Below are 21,685 nucleotides of genomic sequence, written 5' to 3'. Positions count from 1 at the left end.
GGAACTAAACACTCGACGGGCATGGCTGATGGTCTATAAGAAGATCCCTGTGAAGTTCGACGCTCAATTATTCATTTGCTCCAACCATTTCACAGAGGACAGTTTTGAAAACCTGGGACAATTTAAAGCAGGATTTGCTATGAAGCTGTTGCTGAAAAGAGATGCTGTTCCGACCGTATGGTCATCACAACCGCAAGCTGTAAGTATGATTTTGTCGCTAACAGTTATTGGCAATTCTAACATCTCCTGTATCTAGCATAGGTAGAATGTGTGATGATTTAGTTTATTGGCAATGGAGCTAATGTTTAATTTTCCTGACTATGTTTCATTCGAATACATAAGCTGTGTTGTCATGTAAATCTACAATTTACGATGCGTGTTTGGCTATGTGGCCAACCAATCAGCGCGCAGATCTAAATATTCATGAGCATACCATAAAAGGGAGAAAACCTCATTTCATTCTAGGGCTATTTCACAGGTTGCATTAGGGCACATCAGCACCCGGAACAGCACCCGGGCCATTTTCAGCCCAACCAATGTTACATACCCTATTCGGAGACCTTAAGGAACGGTGTGAAATACCCCTATAAAATCCCCTAAAATTACCCCTTTAAAACGTATGAAACGCTTATCACTGACATTGTTTTCCTGTAGGATATACAATAGAAACGCGAAAGACTAATTTACTAATTCTGAAGCAGCAAACTTTGCAAAACACATAATTTGTCACCGCAAATATTTTAAGCCATGACTGTAAAGTTCCAACAAGCTCTAGCATCAGGGAAGCCCCAACATGGTGTCACAAGCACTTTGGCCCCCAACACACATGGACGGACATGACAGGACTTCCCCATGCAGGCTAAAGCTGACTTACCCCAGCGCCCCCCTCTTCTCTACATACAGTAAACCTTCATGTGCTCAAACATTGCTGTATACAGTACTTACCCAATAAAGGTAGCTAAAATAGTTATGTTGTAAGGTTTACATTTACATTTATGCATTTAGCAGAAGCTTTTATCCAAAGCGACTTCCAAGAGAGAGAAGTTAGAACTGCAGATCACAACAACAGGTGACGAGTGACACCCCCCCAACTATGTGCAGAAGTCCTTTACAATCCTTCCCCCCTACATCCTCCTCTAGTTTAAGGTAAAGGACGCAGCAGGAACTTGTCCCTTTGGAACACGAAATGTTGCCATGAGCATTAGTAGCGGTCTGAATATCTGCTACCAAACATAAGGGAGAGAACATCGGGCACTTCCTTTTCAACCTCATCCAGTCCACCTTAGTATACAGGATTCTTTCAAAATGAATCTATACAAAAACAATACACCTAAAATAACAGTTAGGAGCAATGCAGTTACCCACTGAGGTAATTATTTTGAGGATATCAGTAATAGCAACTTAAATATAAGGAGACAGGCATGCAGGGAGGTAGGGCGACTAGGTGGCGATGTGACAGTCTGTGATTGGTTCACTCCTGACAGGAAATGACCTGCCAGACGATGATGTGGCTGCGCTCGGCTTTGGTGGGGGCCGGCTGGAGCTTCATGGTGGGTTCTGAAACAACGTCCATCTCACCAACGTCATCCCCTGAGGAGGACAGAGGGTCAGGTCAGTGAGTGTCACACACATGGACATACACAGGAGATTCACAGGTGTTTTAGTTTCACACACTAGTCTGTTTTAATATACTACATTTACATTTATTCATTTAGCAGACGCTTTTATCCAAAGCGACTTCCAAGAGAGAGCTTTACAAAAGTGCATAGGTCACTGATCATAACGAGGTAGCCCCAAACATTGCGGGTAGCCAAAACATGAAGCATACATTGTGAAAAACCAAATAAGTGCCAAAGGCCAGACCCACAAGAACATGTAGTTAAACAAGCTACAATTAAACTACATGAACCTCAAAAATGCAAGAGTGTACCTGTAAAAAAAAGCAAGCAACAATAATAGATTTCATGGCGAGTACAATAATTTTAAATCAGTTACAACTAACCATCAAGAGCAACAAGTCTCTCAATAAGAGTCATTTGTGATCCTGGAGTAAACATCAGGTCCAGCAAATCATTCCTAAGTACCGTTGTACTCCCAAGAAGTGCACCTTAAACCTTTTCTTGAAGGTGGGGAGACAGTCAGTGTCTCTGATGGAGGTGGGGAGTTGATCCCACCATTGGGGGGCTAGACGGGAGAAGAGCTTGTGTTAGGACCGGGCACTCTTGAGCGGTGGGACCACAAGATGGTTGTCAGAGAAAGACCGTAGGTGGTGGATGGGGGTGTAAGGCTGGAGGAGAGACTTAGAGAGATGTAGTCGGGTGCAGTCCCGTTCACCGCTCGGAAGGTCAGTACCAGGATCTTGAATCTGATACGGGCCGTGATGGGAAGCCAGTGGAGGGAGATGAGGAGCGGGGTAACATGGAAGCGTCTGGGTAGCTTGAAGACCAGGCGGGCTGCTGCATTCTGAATCCTCTGGAGTGGGCGGTTGCGCATGCTGGGAGACCGGCGAGCAGCGAGTTGCAGTAGTCCAACTTGGAGGGGACAAGTGCTTGGACTAGCAGCTGGGTGAAATACTCAGACATACTAGTGGGGCCCGACCATTCACTCCCATTCAAAATTGTGTTCTCTCTAACCATTAACCCCTAACGCGAACCATAACCCTAATGTAATTCGAACACAAAACCCCTAAAGCCCCTAAAACCCCCTGAAAAAAAAATTGGAAGGTGTGGGGCCCAGCATAAGCGCTCCACAAGGTCAAGTTTTTTATGTTTCACTATCCTTGTAAGGACATTTGGTCCCTACAAGGGTAGTTTAAAAAGACCACACAAACACACACCTTCACCTTCTACTCCCCTAGTACCCCTCAACTAGGGCTGACTCACCCTGTCTGAAGTCTATATAGCCCTCTCCTCCACTCATGACGAGGAAGGTTCTGGCAGGTTCAGAGGTCGCCGTGTCTGACGATTCAGAGGCCGGGTCCTCCAACCCAGAATCCCCGGCAGCAACGGGGGGCTGGATCACCTGACCTGGAGCAGGAAGTCGATTGATTGAATTTAACTAAACACTCTTCTTCATACTGTACACTCAGAACTGAAAAAAACACAGCTCTTCCTTTACTTCAGTCTTCCTTCCTCCAACTGACATTCTTACCTGGCACCGCCGCAAAGAACTTGACTGCGTCTCGGTGACCGTGGAAACAGAGCTGGGCGTGGGCCATGGAGCAGTAGGGCACAGCGCCGCCTGACGCCACACTATCGGAGCCCTCCTCGCCGTACACCCGCACCGCACCACCTGGACGGTTGGTCACAATACCGGTTGTTTTGTTGGCTGCAGTTGGAAGAGAGAACAGAATGGTGAATGGTAAAAGTTGTGTTATTACAGACTAGTCATGTTATAAACAAAGATGCAAGCATATTGTGCGATGGCTGAAATACAAGTCAATCGGTGCACAATGACACCATAGTTGACTGAGGTTGACCCCCCTCACATCGCCCTGCACAATGATGACACACTCACACTGTTGTGGAAGGAGGAATAAATACATAAATGCCAGAGATGAGCTCTGTACTGCAGCAGCAAAAGAGATGGAGGTTTATGGAGAGAGTAGGTTTTGCTGTCTGGTCAGTAATGGTCATTAAAATGCTGAATGTGGACACCGCTGAAAGCTTTAATTAACGAGTGAAGAAGACATTCAATGAGACCAGTGCTGCCTTGTAAACGCCAGTTTGGACCAAACTATCTGTGATGGACACACACGAAAAGACATAGACAGCAGCTTGATGCATGCTGCACAGATCGAGTCCCTCTTTGTGTGTTATACTGGGTAGAGAAAAGGGAGAACCCAGGACTTAAACAAGCCAGGAAGGTGCACAATAACTAGACTGGAAAGGAAAAATATCAGCTGTGGAAGGGAGCAGGACCAAGCAGGTCTCATCCGGACCTAGCAGGCCTGGGTCAAGGCTGGTATCGGGCTGATTTTAAGGACAGAAAGGTAGAGGAGGAAGAGAGAGGGGGGTTGCTGATGTAATGATGGTCACTCACCTCTCAGTCCTCCTAGGGAGGGTCCGGGTTGGGAGCCTATGGCTTCAATGAAAGAGGGAGGAGGTGAAGGAGGGATGGATAGAGCAGCAAAGGAGTAAAGAGTCTTAATAAGAACCCACCGTTTCCTACTGACAGCTTATGTGAAAAAGATTTTTGAAAAACCCACAATCATGAGATGAAGTTTGAGTCTGACAGTTTACCCAGCCAGACACAGTCCTAGTCGTTTAAAGATCCCATGACATGCTGTTATTGGATGCTTTTTTATAGGCCTTAGTGGTCCCCTAATACTGTATCTGAAGTATTTTTCCCGAAATTCAGCCTTAGTGCAAAATTACAGCCACTACCAGTCCCACAATGAGCTTTCCTCAGGACGTGCCGTTTCTGTGTCTGTAGCTTAAAATGCTATGAGGAAGAAAGAGGCGGGGCTGACTGCCATGCTTCGGTCGTTTGGAAGCCATGATGTCTCGAGGAAATAGCAATATCACGCTTGCACGGTCGTAGCTAATTTTTTAATTGGTGGGCCAAATTCTCTGAGTGGGCAAAGCAGAGAAAGGGGAGGTAACCTTCCGTATTGTGACATCACAATAGGGACATTTTAAAAACTGAGCTTTCATTTTCTCAAAGGCGGAGAAGAATACCCAGGGCTTGGTTTACACCTATCGAAACACGCTTTACACCTTTCGAAATTTCTGGCCACTGGGGAACCAAAGGCAGTCTAGGGGAACTCATATTAATGTTAAATAACCTCCTAAAGTCAACATTTCATGTCATGGGACCTTTAAGGGGAAGAAGAGGAAGGAGAAGAAAGTTTACCTTCAGATAGCGGGATGGAGATTATGACACCATTTCCTGTTCCGACCCAGAGGCGAGAGCAGGACACTAGGAGGGCGGTGATCCTGACGAATGAGAACCCCAGCTTCCCCGTACCTGTCATGTGACCGGGAGGGAGGGGTCATAGCCCTGGCCTGATATCTGCGTGCGCTACATGCAAAATCTGACTAACTGATTAATCAATCAAAGTGAACTTCAACAGTATACCAGCAATACTGTTTATGTGTAGAAAACTGATAGTATTCTTAAACTTAATTTCTTAAACTAAGTATATACTGCTAAAGTACATAACACTTGAAGGAGAGATTTCTTATCCTTTGATTTCTGGCTTTCATTCAGATGAAATGAAAGTATGTAGTCCCTAAAATGTATAATCACGTCAACACTTTTAGGTGTGCTTTCCCTTTAATGGAGAGAGATTGGGGTACCCAGCATTTTGCTGACGTAGGGCTCTATATCCACATCCTGGAGGTGCTGGTAGGTGTGGGCGTGGAACAGCCTGAGAGTGGAGTCCAGACGGATGGACACCCAGATCCCATCACCCACCCATGCCAGCTGGCGCACCTGGCTCTCCTTACGAGGGTGGGCGTCAAAGGACTTCTACAAACACACACAGCAAAGAAGAAGATATCCATGCTAAACAAGGAAAGAACATTTTTTATGATTGTGAAATTGAACTATTAGCAGGTCCTAAAGAAATCACACAGGCAGTGTCAGGATCACCGAGGCCAAACTGCTTCCCTCCAGAATCAGAATCTGGATTATTGCCAAGTAAGTTTACACATATGACAAACTTGCATTGGTAGGTTGGTGCATAACAATAAACATAGTAAATTGTACTATAATGAAAAAAAAAAAGAAGCAGTAAGCAATGGGCAACTGTCAGGGCCCTCTAGCCCCTCAAAGAGGACCTACTATATTCTAAAAATATATATTTTACATTCAGTCATTTTGCCGACGCTCTTATCCAGAGTGACTTACAGTAAATACAGGGACATTCCCCCCGAGGCAAGTAGGGTGAAGTGCCTTGCCCAAGGACACAACGTCATTTGTCACGGCCGGCAACCTTCTGAGTAATAGCCTGATTCCCTAACCGCTCAGCCATCATTATTATTCCCCGCTATTTTTTAAAGTAATCTGTTTAAATTTTATTTATATAATTTGACAATCTAACAACAATGTTTCTGACATAAACCCTTCAAAATCCTGCCTATTCAGTTTGTGTTGGAATGTGAAGAGTTAAATGAAAAAATCTCCCTTTGTCACCCTAACAGAATTTAGCTGCCTCCGTTGTTGGAAGGAAAATGCTATGCAGCTCTGGTTTGTGGTCCAGCTATGAATTTACAGAGGGCCGCTTAATAGTAATTCAATTAAAGACTAATTTCCATTGACAGTAAATTTACCAATCATATCTTTCCTCTAAATGGGTGGGCTTTGTTATCGCTAACTTAATGACAAGTTCCGCCCGCTGTGGGGAAAGGAATCACAAGGTAATAACGTTGACTTGTTCGTTCACTTCACAATGGAATCTGTGAGTAACGTTCCCGCTGATGAGGAACAACATTTTGTGCAGAAAACCAAAGCCGTTGAGCGGCATTTCAACTCTAGCAGTTGAATTGTAGCAATGCTGTGTGCGCTGTAACGTGTTTTTTACCGACGAGTAATTGGGGTCAGAGGGCCAAGGTCTAAGAGTCACGGTTCGCTACTGACTGTAAGTAAAAGGCATATTAGAAAATCTGACAATTAAATTCTAATCAAGACTATAAAATGTGTACAATATGACTACCATATTTTTTTTTGGTAGGTTTTCTTGTGGTTGTATGGCTTATATTTCGAAGCGGCTTATAACCCTGTTTCAGATTAAAAAAAGTGGCTTTGCCCCAAGATCTCTACAGACTGTTCAGCTAATTTAATGCTCAAAACTTGAATGGGGGCTTATTACTTGAAAGAGGAATTATTTACTGTGTTGTCTCAGTTAAACTATCAGGGCTTGGAAATACAGTGACTTGCTAAAGTAGGCAAATGGCTAGTAGAACATAACATTTCATAATCATTTCAGCAAATCAAACAGCTGCAAGACCCATTGAAATGTTATATATAGCTAGCAAACTAACGTGATCTAGCATCACTAACGACATTGGCAAATTCAACTTCGGTAGGCTATCCTCAGGATTTGCAAGCTAGCTAAACTTATACTATATCAAAAATAATTTTGTAGACATAATAATGGATTTTGACACTAAATGAGTGACTTGGCTTTATTTCTGGACATACTATCCACAACCAAAGTGTGTTACACATTGCCTATACTCGTGCATTGCTTGATATTGTAGCAACAATGCTCTTGGTACCCAGAATACCCCGCAGCAAGCTGAAAAGCTACGAAGTTAAGGGCCTTAGCTTAGTCAGATAAGCATTGTTTGGAGTTCTATTGTTGTGTTTGTTCTGTAGTTTAGATAATTTGAGTGTTCACCCTGATTGTGAATGGTGTGTAGTTAGATGGCTATCCAAGCTGTCCAATGTGAAAGTGTTCCTGGGTAAATAAACAGTCGTGAGCATTATTCCTCGTCTTCAATTGTCAACGCTAGCTGGTGCTACAGTATCATTCTTCCCGTATCAAGCGCGGCCTATATTCCAGTGCAGCTAATATTCCGATTTACAAACACAAAGCTCCCATTCTGGTGGGATGCGGCTTATAAAAAATGCGGCACATTTTCCAAAAAATATGGTATCCATCGGCTGTTACCTCTATCCTCATGGCCTTGGGCTGTATAACGTAGATTTTGTTCCTGTAGCCACACCACACCTTGTCGTGGACCACTGTCATGCAGCGGATGGAGTGGTGCGGCCGGCCCAGGTCCAGCAGGTGGTAGTTGGTCAGGTCCCACTGGCCATCTGTAAAGGGAGAAACACACAGTGCTGTGAAACTGCCAGCTCCAGGAACAAAATGGCCACCGGAATGTCATCACAAAATGGCAGTTGAATATGGGATGGGGGGGGGGATATTAAAGTTCTCACCCAGGCCTCTGTGGAAGATAGCTAGTGTTCCATCGGCCAAAGCTACCAGAATTCTTCCTTTGACGTGTCTGTGGAGAGATGTGTGTGGATGAATGCAACGCTGAGGTAATGTCTGTCGTGTTTCAGCTAAACAAACTGCCAGAAAGCTACATACACTATGTTCAAGATGGAATCTTTGAGCTTGATGGCGTGGAGACATTTCCTCCACCTGTACACAGACGAGTGGACATAGAGACTAGAAGAGATAAGAGACAGAGAAAAAGAATCAGAATGATAACTGTTTCATAAAGGCTGCTCAAAAAAGCTGGGATTAAAGTCTTAAACCTGACTTGAATTAACCTAACAAGTCAGTCGGGGCTAAAGAGGTTCCATAAAGGCCAATTCTAGTTCACACAATCTGACTAATTTGAGTCAAATTCATATAGTCAAAACAATTGTGAATGCGCCATATTCTTAAGCAGCCGGAGAGGTTGAACATAGATCATGTCGATCCAACGCAATTTTCACGGCCTGTGACTTCTCCAGGAAAGAACGTTCTCTTTAAGCCGCGTACTGACAGCTTGCTCATCCACCACCTCATCAAAATAAAATTACACACCATGATTGACATGAACGATACATAGGTTGAGGTACTTTTTCAAAGACCTTTACATCATTGATTACAAAAACCATAGTACCACTAAACACATTTAAGTTCATACTAATGCACAATGCCAGTGATGCAGTCGGTGATTAAGATGTCAGTGAAACACACAAAAACAAATTCCTTGAACTTAGATAGTGCATAGTGCCTGTGATAAAATGGTGGTACACACAGAGATTCCTGGAATTATAGATAGGGCACAGTGCCTGGGGACAGTTCTTCTCAGTGGTTTTGTTCCTATTTCTCAGAACACAATTGAAATTCTCTGTCATCTCTGAAGTAACCAACTTGTTCAACCTCCGTATCTATTCTAGTCAAATTGCCAATGCTGTGGTGGCCTACATTCATGCAAATGATTATGTAGCCTTCATTTGTCTGCTGCTTCCTACGTTATAAATTACGTTAGGTTGATCAAAATGTACTATATTGCTTCTGTTAAATTGTCTTACCACCACACACACCTAAACATTTATTTCAAAACAGAAGTCATTACATGCACAATGGTTGAGCCAGCTGTAATAATTGTAGGCAAAATTCACCAAACAGCGCTTGTACATTTGCAATGTGCAGGCAGTTTTGATATTAGTTAACACATGAATTTATGTAACAAAATTCTATACTGAAAGTATATCCACTTTATATTGTCATTCTGTTAGCTAGCCAGTCCCTTTGAAAGCAGCTGACTTTCAGTTGTAAAAGCGAATTTGCTTCTAAATAACTAAACAGAATTTCCCTTTTTTCCTTACTACGCTTAGTTTCATTTAATTGCGGATGCCTTTATTAATCGCATTAGTTCAATCCTGGTACTGCACTCCGTTGGATTATAAAAAGGACACCTGCAAAATATGAACTTTGCTGTGTGCCTGGTTCTCAAGATCTCTGTAGAAAACTCGCTGCAGACCAGAGGACCAATAAGGGCAGGGACGCGAAGAGAGCAAGCCAAAGTGGAGGCGAATAATTTCATTATTTTATGTCAAAATGCTTATCCAAACAACGTCAATCGTGGCACTGCACTGTTGGATTATAAAGAGGACACATGCCAAATATGAACTTTGCAGAGTGCCCGGTTATTAAGCTGATCTTGGGAGACTAAACCCATTCTAACTTGTGTACACACACACACACACACACACCGATTCCTGGCATTATTAGAGAGATAAATAGCCTACAATTAACCAATTATAACTTTTTTAACATGGTTTTTGTATTGGGAAAATGGAGGATAGAGGCATGTATTTAGGTTTGTTTTTGCAATTGTACATGATTTATGTAGCTATGATCATTCTATTGGGGTATCGTAGATCAGCCTAAATGTTTGATTTCACTCTGCCATAGTCAGGGGCGGATCTAGAGATTTTCATTCCGGGTGGCAATGGGGTGGCAGAAGGAAGTTGCTGGGTGAACTCCTGGAGGCGAATCAAACCCAAAGTAGGGGGGTACAGTACTCCCTATGGTAAATGATTAGGCTAGAACATTGTAGTTTAAATTAAACAGTAACATTCATATTATTTATTGAAATGTTCTGTAATGTACAAATAATATTTTTCCATGGGAAGATTGAGGTTCATGTTGTTTAATTAGGGTTCCTCCAGTAGGAGTAAACCTATTGTTTATGTTAGTATTCTTATTATTAGGGTTCCTCCAGTAGGAGGAAACATTGTTTTGTTAGTATTCTTCTTCTTCTTCTTCTCATTATATTTCTCTGCTAAATGGCCCAATAGGACCAGATTTTTTCCAATTTGGCCCAATGATTCAACAGGTCACTCATTACTCCCAGACGGCTAGTGGCCCATGTACACCCATAGGTGGTGCTATAAAACACGCCCAAAGTCAAAGTGATTTCCCCAGCGCCCCATTACTCCAAAATGCCTGAAAATTGGTATACATCCCTTATTTCTCATGGGGAACAAAAAAGCCTCAAGGACATATATTGTCAGACTCCAAATTTGGTACAACCTTCAAAACCCTTCTCCTCATGAACCATAGATCCAATCGACTTGAAATTTGTTACAGATGTGTGGAATACATGTTTTTATAAATGGTCAAATTGAATAAGAAATGCTATACAAAATGGCTGAAAGAAGTGTATTTATGTAAATGTCCACATTGCCTTAATATCTTTGTGTTAATAAATCAAATATAATTTTGACTGATTGTTTTTCAAACCTAATAGGGTTCAAGACGACATCACTTTGAAGTACCATAAACAATTTCACCTTGGTATGTCTATATATGATTGAATTAAATTGAATTGCTCCACAGCGCGCGCTCCAAATTCTCACAGGCTCATCCTGCTCCTTGACACTAGGGTGACCACCTGTCCCGCTTTGCATTGTGTCGCACCGCATTTTCACCCCTTGTCCCGCACGTCGCATATTGAATATGCTGTGCGATACAGCGCAAAGAGGGACAGGTGGTCAACCTACTTGACACACGCAAGCTTGGCGAGACGCACACACATGCTTTCTGGAAATGGTGTGCTGACCAAGCCCCCACCCTTGGTCTTTAGCTCCTGTTTCATTTCGCTTCCAATCGCAGCTCGCCAGTACGAATATAAACAATTTTTAAGCGGCCAATATTGTTTTTAACTGGAATCGCCTAATAGCCGTGTTGGAGGCAGCCACGTTCGGTAAGTCCTATTTTTACACATTTTAAGCTAAAATCAATTACTGGGTTTGTGAAAGTAGGCCTACACTACTCTTGAATTATGGTGAAGGCATGAGCACTTTGAGACCTTTAGATCATGAGTTTGAAGTGACGGAAAACCGAACTCGAAAAGTAGCTAGCTTTTTCCCTCTGCGTAATTAGTGAATCATGTAGCATCTCGGCGAATTCATCAAAAAGGTAGAGGAGGGCAGCTTTTAGGAGAACAAGCGATTCCCCACAGAGCAGTCAGCTCAGAATTTTGATTTGGGACGTGAAAATGTTTGTAGTAAGCCTATGCGCCAGGGAGAACGCATAGGCTTAGGCGGCAGCCATGTTTTGGCCGCGTCATGTTCATAAGTTCACCATTTCACAGTTCAGTCGACACCAAAAATGTCGAGGAGGGTAGCCTTTAGGAGATGTGGGAATTGTGCTTCTAGCCAAATGCTCCGATTATTTTTTGATTTGTGGAAAACTTGCAAGTGGAGAGAGACTGCGTCCCGGGGTACATTGTTTTGACTTAGCCTCAGAGACAGACTCGGCTCGCTCACTCACTGGCAGTGTGTAAACAATATCGTAATTCACTGAATTTTAGTCCTAAAACGTCAGGCAGGGCTGCTTTTTGTAGACAAGAGTCTGCTGAAAATAGCCAGTATATAGGATCTTTCAAAACAAGCCTATTTAATTTCTAATTTTCCTGAGAAAGCGACCTACGTTAGCCAGGCTAGTTTCACTCCGTCAGCCTATTTAAAGGTCTCTGACAGTCAGAATCACTGTTTAGAGGCAAAGGTTGAGCTGGTCTTTGGTCAGATGTGTATATTGACCAGTTTAGAGCTTAATACTCTTGCCAGAGCCTGGAATCGAGCCAAATGTTTGGAGTGACTTTGCATGGCCGGGTCTCCATCAGTTCAACACATTTGGATTCTGGTTCAAGTAATGCCATTGCATTTCACAGTCAAAACTGTAGTTTATGTCAAGTGTAGATGTAAAAAGCTTCATTTTTCACAACTGACATGGATCCTTCACTTTTACAGGTCTGGAGGGTCATGCAGAGGCCTGCTCAACAGAGTTCAACAGAGGATGCTGAGAAAAAACAGATTCCTTGCTGGACTACCCCCCCTCTAGCTGGACCGCTTCTCTTCAGCCCTGACCCCAGGACAGCTTCATCCAGCTGGCCTAACCTGACTGCCTGCCTGCAGGCCCTGCATGCCCCTGCCTGCCAGCCCTCCAGAGACAGACAGTCACCCCACAGACACAGCAGCTCTGCAGACTGCTTTTTTGAGGACATTGATGAAAAAGGACAAACCAGCATTCTTTACTTTGATGAAAGTCTAAATTTGTAATCCTTTCCATGTCCCAGCATGCCAAGTTGCTGACTTTTAGTGTCTTAAGTAATGAAACCAGTTCAAGTGATAGACTTTTGACACAAATCCAATGATTAGTCATGTTCTTAAACTCAACCGATTGTTGTCATTTTACCATACTGTTCATATTGAACAGACATCAGTGTTTGGGAAGATTACTGTATATTTCCACTTTTGATTTGTATTTCCATCAAAATGTGGTCTTTAATTTCAATTGGAAGTGGTATTATAAGGTCTTAAAAAGTCTTACATTTAACTTGTTTACACCTGTAGACACCATGTGAAGCCCCCCACCCCCCACCGCAGAAAGAGTTGGTGACAGAGAGGTGCAGACATGAAGTTAAACATAGTTATACCTTAAGATTACAGTAAAAAATAGAGACTAATTGTGTAAATGGATGTTGAAACTCAGTTCTCTGAATTGGTGCGTGTCAGTTTAGGCAAAGGTTGTATTTTAAACCTCTAGGTATAAAAAGAAATCAGATTTGATTGGAACTCTCTCTTTTATACATTTATAGTTGGATTTTACATTTAATAGCCATTTAATTCATTAAGCATGGAGTCAGATGGCTGAGCGGTGAGGGATTATCGCTCTGGATAAGAGCGTCTGCTAAAATGACAAAAAAAAAGAAGAAAAAAGCAAGTTGTTTAACTCAAACAACCATAACACAGTACATATGGTATACAAAGCTGCAGTCAGATTTGGCAAAATTGTTAGCTTGGATGTATCTTACATATACATGGGGTCTTGATGATGCGCACGCAGCTTCAAGGCAGAAAGACGTGTTCCATTTCAGAAGACTCCAAGACCTTAGCGCGTCACTAGCATCTCGTCATATCACGCAGTCAGAGCACTGCTAGATCATCAACGTCAGCGCTCAACATGCAGTGCGGCATGTCAAAAAACGCCAAGACTTGTGGAAAATAGTTTGGTTACAACAGCTATGCAGGGGATTTAAGTTGTTGCGTTCGTTCAGTTAGATTTTTGTAATATTGTTGTTTGTTAGGTAAAATAATCTTGTTGGTCACCCTGAGAGTGCATGTTGTGTGGTTTCATTGGAAGTGAGAGTCGGCCATTGTATATTAATATTTGCAAAGATTTGCTCATGGGCTGGGCCACAGACCTATTGCCAATGAGGGAATTCTTGATTGTAAATTGACTGTGGTTCTGGAGAGCAGTCTTCAGGTCATCTTTGAGAAATTCTGGAAACAGTGTTGTGATCAACGTGTTTTGATTGAGGGAGGCTATTTTTGGTCGACATCTAAACCTCATGCGTCCGCTACAGCATTTCTGCTTTGGCGTGACTTGCGCTGGGAGGGAGGTAAACGGCATGGATTGGGATAGTGTGCGGGCAGGTGTGTTTTTATATAGGGTGAAATGGAATGAGAAATGTAATACAAAATGTCTGAAAGGGCTGTATTTATGTTAATGTACACATTGCCTCAATATCTTTGTGTCAATAAATCAAATATCATTTTGACTGATGGTTTTCAAACCTTATTGGGTTCAAGGTGACATCACTCTGGGTAAGTACCATCAACAATTTCACCTTGGTATGTCAAAATATGTTTAAACTTTGGCTGAATCTAACAACTCTTACCACAGAAGAAACAGCTTACTTTTTTATACAGTAACTGAACATGACAATATTCAACACTGAGAATAGCTCAATGGACTGGGACAGTGACCGGCAAAGTATACGGTTGTAGGTTTTAATCCAGCAGCAGTCTTTTAGCCTGTCTTAAATTTGAATATATGTTTAGTTCAATTCCACTTTGAAATGTAAACCGTTTCTTAACATTTGTCCCAAAGCTGACCAAAGCTAATACTCTGCCCTTTCTACTCATACATTCTCAACAGTTGGTGTGTAGCAGAGAGGATAGAGAGGCTGCGTGGTAACCTTATGCTCATGAGTTCAAATCCCCATTCAGCCTATGAAGTTGGCCCTACATTAAATAGTTTTGCTCTCTTGTTGTCCAACTCTTGACCTTCTACAATGTAAATTTGTATAATATTTTGCCATTTTGCGGAGGAACCCGCATCGCTGCTTGCAGCTATATTTGTAACTTGTTTCACTACATGCTCTTATGGTTCTTCCTTTTGGGACAGTTTTTTCACAATGTATGCTTCATGTTTTGGCTACCCACAATGTTTGGGGCTATCTCGTTGTTATGATCAGAGACCTATGCACTTTTGTAAAGCTCTCTCTTGGAAGTCGCTTTGGATAAAAGCGTCTGCTAAATGCATAAAAAATTTTTTTTTTTTTTATTGGGGTGGCAGCTGCCACCCCTTGCCACCCCTTAGATCTGCCAAAGACCATAGTAAAACGTAGGTTTGTATAATTCTGAAATGATTGTCAATCAGTGTTTAATTCATTAGCCTAAATGATTTAATTTAGTTGTTTTATAGAAGTAGATTTTGTAGAAACGTAACTGATAGGTAAACAAAAAGTAAAATATGGCATCAGGCCAGAGAATTTGTGGCGAATCATTGTTTTCCCTTTGGGTCAGTGTTACAGGAATGTCTGGTCAAGCAACAACACGTGCTAAGCCTGACAGTTAGGCTGCCCAAGACCAGGTTAGTTTAGCAGGATAAGTTGCCATGGTGACTGAGTTCGAACTACATTAAACTGGCTTTATGGAACCGAATCAACTGGAAATTAGTCCAAACAGACATTACTAACTACAAGTAACAAATTCTTCTATTCTAAAACACTTTCATGTCTAAAACACCAAGACTAACATTTTACAACAGTAATCCCCCTCCTACTCACCATCCGTTCTGGGCCCCCAGCCACATGGTGGGCAGAGAGCTGCTCATCCTCACCACCTCCTCCCCTGCAGGGTCACTATCCTCAGGTTGGGATGTCACATCGTCCTGGTCTGCACTCCTGAGGCATGCACACAAACACACACACACCCAAAGAGAGAGCTGAAATCCACGAACTTCTAACATCCAGTTGGACTAATTGACAAACAAGCTAACAATCATGGTGGTGATTCTCTGTTCGTCCTCCTTCTCACCTCGCCATTTCTGTGCTGGCAGGGTCGGAGGGCTGAGCTCCCAGAGGGTCCGTAAACACGTGCTCTGTGTAGATACCAGGCTGACCCTGCCCCTCCTCACCCTCCTCGCCCACCCCCGCATTGGCCTCCGTAGCCTCGGTGGCCTCTTCTGCTGTGGGGACCCCGTCCTCCAGCGGGCTGGTCTCTCTGGACAGGTCCACTGGTGGAGGGAAGGCAAGGAAGGCAGAGGGGGGAAGAGATGTCAAAGGGGAATTAATCAGGGTGGGTGCTGTATAGCAGTGGTCTTCAGCCCTGGTTTTCAGGGACCACTATCCTGTATGTTCTAGATGTTTCCCTCCTGTAACACACCTGGGGGGTATTCCAGGCAGGGATGGACTGGGAGTAAATATAGGCCCTGGACTTTGATCCAGACCGGCCCACCAGAACCGGTCCCGTATACGCCACCACAGCGAGCACCCTGCTAATGCATGCAAATTCTGTGCCTGATGTGATGCTAGTTAGGGACTTTCACGTTTAATGCGAGAGCGCATAGCTGATTCGCTGATTTGAGCGAAAACTATTTTTTGGGAGCTTTATGTAAAACAAACAAACAGCCGTTTTTTCAAGTGATAAAACATTGTCTAGTGAAGGTAATTACGTTTACGTTTCTTAGCCTGGTTTTCCATCTTTATATTGTCTCTACTAGCTAGCTTTTTATCTGTCAGTGTCACTGTTGTGGCTCTAAGGGCTGCATAGAAGTTAATTTGGAATAGACCAACCGTCCTGGGGGTAAGGGGGGCCGGCTAACCGTGTTGCTGGCCAACCGTGTCGCTCAATCTTCTGCCGAAATTTGTATTAGTAGTAAAAAATGTATAAGGCCAGAAGTGCTTTGGCCCATCGTGAATTCTCCCGGTGCTCCCGATGGCCAGTCCATACTGATTCCAGGTAGAGGGTTTAGTGAAAAGTGAGTTGTTTAATCCTGAAAAGAGGCTTACTCCAAGGATTCCGTTCCAGAAAGAGAGGTAACGAAATCTTTTGGTAAGTTTCCATGGTAACTTACTCCGTGAAACCAGAGCCTGTTAAAGGAGAGCCTTGCCACTCCCTATTAAACCCCATTGTAACGAATTTGGCTGCAGTTCCACCAGAGTTCCACTGGGGGTGACCGTGAGCAAGTGCATGTTGAATGGGAGTCTATGGAGCTAAACGGCTAAATTTGTCTCTTTCACCTGATTGTCGTTGAGAAATCTCCAATTTGATTGTAGTTTTTGCATGTTTAACATGGATTATAGGTCGAAAGTTGAATGAACGAGTACTTATGTCCTTTTGATTTCTTACAGGGTGACTCGTTGTTGCAAATAACACGCTAGCATTCTGCTAATGAATGCTGATTGGTTAGAGAAGGACTGATACGACCAGAGCTCCTGCTTGATGGAATCCGAAGCGGAATCAGAATGTCAGAGCATTAGCAACATTTGCAACAACATTAGCAAGCCAAAACTATTTCTAGCATGTGTATTTACCGGGAGAGCCTAACCTGTCAGCTGTGTTGTCGATGAGAATTGTGTGAGAAGTGACCAGGGCTTGCCGAAAAGCAGTAGCTCTGGTCATACGATGTGTATGACGTCAATTACAATTTCAAAGGCTTTTTAGAACAGAAAGGCGACTTTAAATTACTAGACAAAAAATGATATCCTGAGAAAAGTGGATTTTGAGGGGTATAGCTCCATAGACCTCCATTCATTCTGCACTCGCTCGTTAGCGCCCTCACATAGAACTGCAACCAGTTCAGAACCCGGACGTTTCCCAAGAATGGCAGTTCTCCCTATTTTAGACATTTTCTGGTGAAACTAACCTGCAGCTTTTCCATGCCAAACTCTGCGTTTCTACCTATCCCCTCCCACTTTCTGAGCCTGCAAGCATTGGCAGACATGGGATATCCTTTCCTGGTTCAGCCGAGTGATCTCAAACAAAATTTGCTTAGTTATACGCCGGGAGACGATATTAAGACTAAGATTTGATGTGCTTTAATTCCCTGATGAATACATAAGTTAACGTTACCGTTTCCTGTCACAATCTGCAATTTATTTTACCAATACCAATGGAATTACAGTTATTTGACTCTATGGGTTAAATCAGAGCCAGAATGGTCAAATTAAGGTTAAATAATATAATTGAATCATATTGCAAATGAATTAAATCAATGAAGGTTAACTCTTACCTACACTACCATGATTATTGTAAACCAGAGATAGAAAGCAAGAGGTGAGGAGGAAGGTCTCAGGAAATCGAGAATCCACAGAACAATGCTTCACAATTCCTTTTATACCCAAGAACAACTACAATCACACCACAATCTTGAGCCTTACTTATCAACATGACTGGCAATGCTACAGTAAGTTACACAATGATGTGTGAGAGCAATCTCACATGAGACTCCATCCAGTAACTCCATATTTTACCATAAGAGAGGTGGGGGCAGGTTGATAGCCTTACAAGATCAGCCTCTCTTGGTCAAAATAGAAATTCAGAAAATTCAACAATTAATATTCATATAGGTTATTGTTCCTTCTATTAACATCACCTGTGACCATGCATTCTCCTGTAACTGGTGTTACAATAAATCTTTTTCAAGATTAGCCTTTATTCTTCTACCCTAAATAGGCCTACACCATCTCTTGGTCAGTTTTTGACACTTTTTTTATGAGATGCAGTTTGTACAACTGATTTACTTGTAACTGGGAATACATGAGATTACATAACATTTCACAGTTCCACATGAATAATTCACCTGTCATTAAACGAACATCTCACAGCATCCATGCCTGTTGTCAGAATTTGCAAAGCTAAGAACGACTCTGGGAAACACGTCCTTCTTTCACAGCGCTCTTAAGAGTGTTCCTAAGAAACTCTTAGGGCTTGAGAGCTTCTTAACGAATCTGGGAAATGCGGCCATTAGCTGTTCTGGAACCGAGTTTTCTGAAATTCCCATTTCAAAGTAACTCAACTCAGAGTTCAGGGTTAGGGTCAGAGTTTGTTGAACCCTCTATCTGGAATACCCCCCTGGATTCAAATGAATGGCTGTTATCAAAATCTGAAGCCTGATAATGCCCTTTCATTTGAATCAGGCGTTCACTGCAAAAATACCCCATCATATTTAGGTGCAAAAATATTTGTTAATATGGCTTATGCCTCAAACTGCCACTGAAGTAAGGCAATTTCACTTGATAGGAATTCTTAACCTTTAGATGCCCGAGTTCTAAATATTTCCAACGCTCCCACCAGAGTGAGTTATTTTTCGAAATGGCAGCTAGCCAGCTTTAGTTAGCTTCCGTTACCTAGCAACCTAGCATAACACTCGTAGCAATGCTACTACCTGCTACGGTTACTTGTTAGCTTCCTCATTGTACATTTTGAAGCCATACTGTAGCGTTTGTTATATAGTTTTTATCGGAAAATAGTCAGCTAGAATGTTCAAAATCACACACGTCGACGCTACACTATTGTGCCCGCTTTCGAACGATCACAATTTAAATAGGAGATACTTGTCTGAGCACTCCACCCAGCTGCTTGTCCAAGCACTTGTCCTCTCCAAGTTGGACTACTGCAACTCGCTGCTCGCCGGTCTCCCAGCATGCGCAACCTGCCCTCTTCAGAGGATTCAGAACGCAGCGTCACGCCTGGTCTACAATCTATCCAGACGCTCCCACATTACTCCGCTCCTCATTTCCCTCCACTGGCTACCCATCACGGCCAGCATCACATTCAAAACCCTGGTACTGACCTTCCGAGCAGTGAACGGGACTGCACCCGACTCCATCAAGTCTCTCCTGCAGCCTTACACCCCCACCCGCCACCTATGGTCGTCTTCAGACAACCGCCTGGTGGTCCCACCGCTCAAGACTGCCCTGTCCCAACACAAGCTCTTCCTCTGCCTGGCCCCCCAGTGGTGGAATCAACACCCCACCTCCATCAGAGACACAGACTGTCTCTCCACCTTCAAGAGAAGGCTCAAGACGCATTTGTTCCGGGAGTATAACGGTACTTAGGAATGGTTTGCTGAACCCAATGTTAGTTTCCTCAAGGATCACAATGACTCTTGCTTATAGACTTGTTGCTCTTGTTGGTTAGTGGTAACTGATTTAAACTGTTGTATTTGCTGAAAGAATATTATATTTTAGTTCATCTTATTTTTATTTGTTCTATTGCTTGCTTTTTCTACAGGTACCCTTGCACTTACAGATTTATGTTGTTTAATTGTAACTTGCTTAACTACATGCTCTTATGGTCTTCCCTTTGGCACTTATTTTTGGGTTGTTCACAATGTGTGCTTCTTGTTTTTGGCTACCCGCAATGCTTTGGGGCTATCTTGTTCTTATTATCAGTGACCTATGCACTTTGTAAAGCTCTCTCTTGGAAGTCGCTTTGGATAAAAGCGTCTGCTAAATGAATACATGTAAATGTAAATCACGTGTCGTTTACTTAAATTAAGTCACTGGATAAGCCATTTATAGTAGAAACAAGTCCAGCTAGATTTCAAATCCCAAAACAAGATGTTGAGGTTTTGCAGTGTTGGAGGAGGGAAACATCTCAAATATGTAGGACAGTGGGCCCTGAAGACTAGGGCTGAATACCACTGCTGTTAGATGTTCATCGTGAGCCTGCGTCGTGGCTCTTACCTGAGCCGGAGATGGCGCTGTGCTCGGCCGGGAGGTCGCTGACACCCTGATGGGCTGTCTGTGGGGTGGCGGTGGTCCCTTCCGTTGCCATGGCGCCGTCGCTGCCCGTCGAGCCCATGCTGGCCACGCTGCCCGCCAACGACACGCTGTCCCCTTGTCCTGACTCCTGGTCCTGGAGCCCCTCCTCCCCAGCAGGGAAGTCTGACTCCAGGACACCTGAGATGCACACACACACACAGGAAGAGGCACACACACACACAGGAACACACACACAAAAAAAAGATTAAATGTAAAAAAAAAATATATATATATATACACACACACACACACAAAGTGAGACAGACTCCATTATAAAGGTGCAACCATTGTGTGTGTTGTACAACATTGAAACATGGATAAAGTGTATCAGGGCTCCAGACTAACTTTTTTTTACTAGTACTATAGCCCCTAACTGAAAGATTTAGGGGCATAGGCAGAACATTTAGGGGCACACAACTTAAATCAACCTGCACTGCATGTTCCCCATTTTAAATGTATTACTGATAATGTGCAGTTTTATTTTAGTTCACAGTTGGGCTGTGCGATATGACCAAAATCTAATATCCTGATATACCGTATTTTTCGGAAATAAAGCTGCAGTTTATAACCCGATTTTAGATTTTTCTTGTGGTGGTGAGGCTTATATTCCGAAGCGGTTTATAGAATGTTTTATAACAAAACAGGCTTCAAAATGTCCTAATGAGTAGGTTAACAAGTAACACCAGCCTTTGTGTTATCTTCGGGTCATTCTGGCCCATCAGTCATTGTGACCCACTGTCGTATTGCCACAACTTTACCGCATACATTTACATTAATGCATTTAGCAGACGCTTTTATCCAAAGAGACTTCCAAGAGAGAGCTTTACAAAAGAGCATAGGTCACTGATCATAACAACAAGGTAGTCCCAAATATTGCAAGCAGCCAAAACATGAAGCCTACATTGTGAAAAAACTAAACAAGTGCCAAAAGGGAAGACCCATAAGAGCATGCAGTTATACAAGTTACAAATTAAAACAACATGAACCACAAAACGTGCAGGACTGTACCTGTAGAAGAACAATCAACAGTAAAATATTTCACAGCGAGTACAAGACTTAACTTCGTTATAACTAACCTACAAGAGCAACAAGTCACTCAATAGGAGTCATTGTGATCCTGGAGGAAACTAACATCAGGTCCAGCCAAGCATTCCTACAAAAGGAATACAAAAAGCATACAAAAACAAAGTGAAGCGTTTTCTTTTAACCGTTGGGCTGTTTCAGACCCCCCACATTGCGAAGGTTAAAATAAATTAATTTGTATTTGTTTTTGTATTGGGTAAACACAACGATGGTTCAATATGAACCTTTGGGTCAAGTGACCTGAAGGCAGCACAAGGGCTAGCATAGTAGCATTGCTACGAGTATTATGCTAGCTAACTTAGCCT

General features: G+C 42.8%; 1 protein-coding gene across 6 annotated transcripts in view; it reads right to left on the bottom strand.

The window, feature by feature from the left end:
- Positions 1–220: 220 nt before the first annotated feature.
- spag9a (sperm associated antigen 9a) overlaps positions 221–21,685 on the bottom strand; it is a 115,207-nt gene continuing 93,742 nt past the window's right edge. For 4 of the 6 annotated variants that reach the window (XM_047037362.1, XM_047037363.1, XM_047037364.1 and 1 more), the window contains 12 exons: positions 20,220–20,435; positions 15,565–15,763; positions 15,315–15,431; positions 8,045–8,125; positions 7,891–7,958; positions 7,619–7,767; positions 5,301–5,472; positions 4,855–4,968; positions 4,042–4,083; positions 3,151–3,327; positions 2,883–3,026; positions 221–1,590 (listed from right to left, as the gene is read on the bottom strand). In XM_047037362.1, the coding sequence (XP_046893318.1) occupies positions 1,472–1,590; positions 2,883–3,026; positions 3,151–3,327; positions 4,042–4,083; positions 4,855–4,968; positions 5,301–5,472; positions 7,619–7,767; positions 7,891–7,958; positions 8,045–8,125; positions 15,315–15,431; positions 15,565–15,763; positions 20,220–20,435 (1,598 nt within the window). In that variant the 3' untranslated portion in view covers positions 221–1,471. The remainder of the gene's footprint in view (positions 1,591–2,882; positions 3,027–3,150; positions 3,328–4,041; positions 4,084–4,854; positions 4,969–5,300; positions 5,473–7,618; positions 7,768–7,890; positions 7,959–8,044; positions 8,126–15,314; positions 15,432–15,564; positions 15,764–20,219; positions 20,436–21,685) is intronic. The other 2 variants (XM_047037365.1, XM_047037366.1) reach the window with 1 other exon arrangement.

This window comes from Hypomesus transpacificus, chromosome 17 (genome assembly GCF_021917145.1).
Source record: "Hypomesus transpacificus isolate Combined female chromosome 17, fHypTra1, whole genome shotgun sequence".
Classification (NCBI taxonomy): domain Eukaryota; kingdom Metazoa; phylum Chordata; class Actinopteri; order Osmeriformes; family Osmeridae; genus Hypomesus; species Hypomesus transpacificus.
This window is presented reverse-complemented; position numbering and strand designations above follow the sequence as displayed.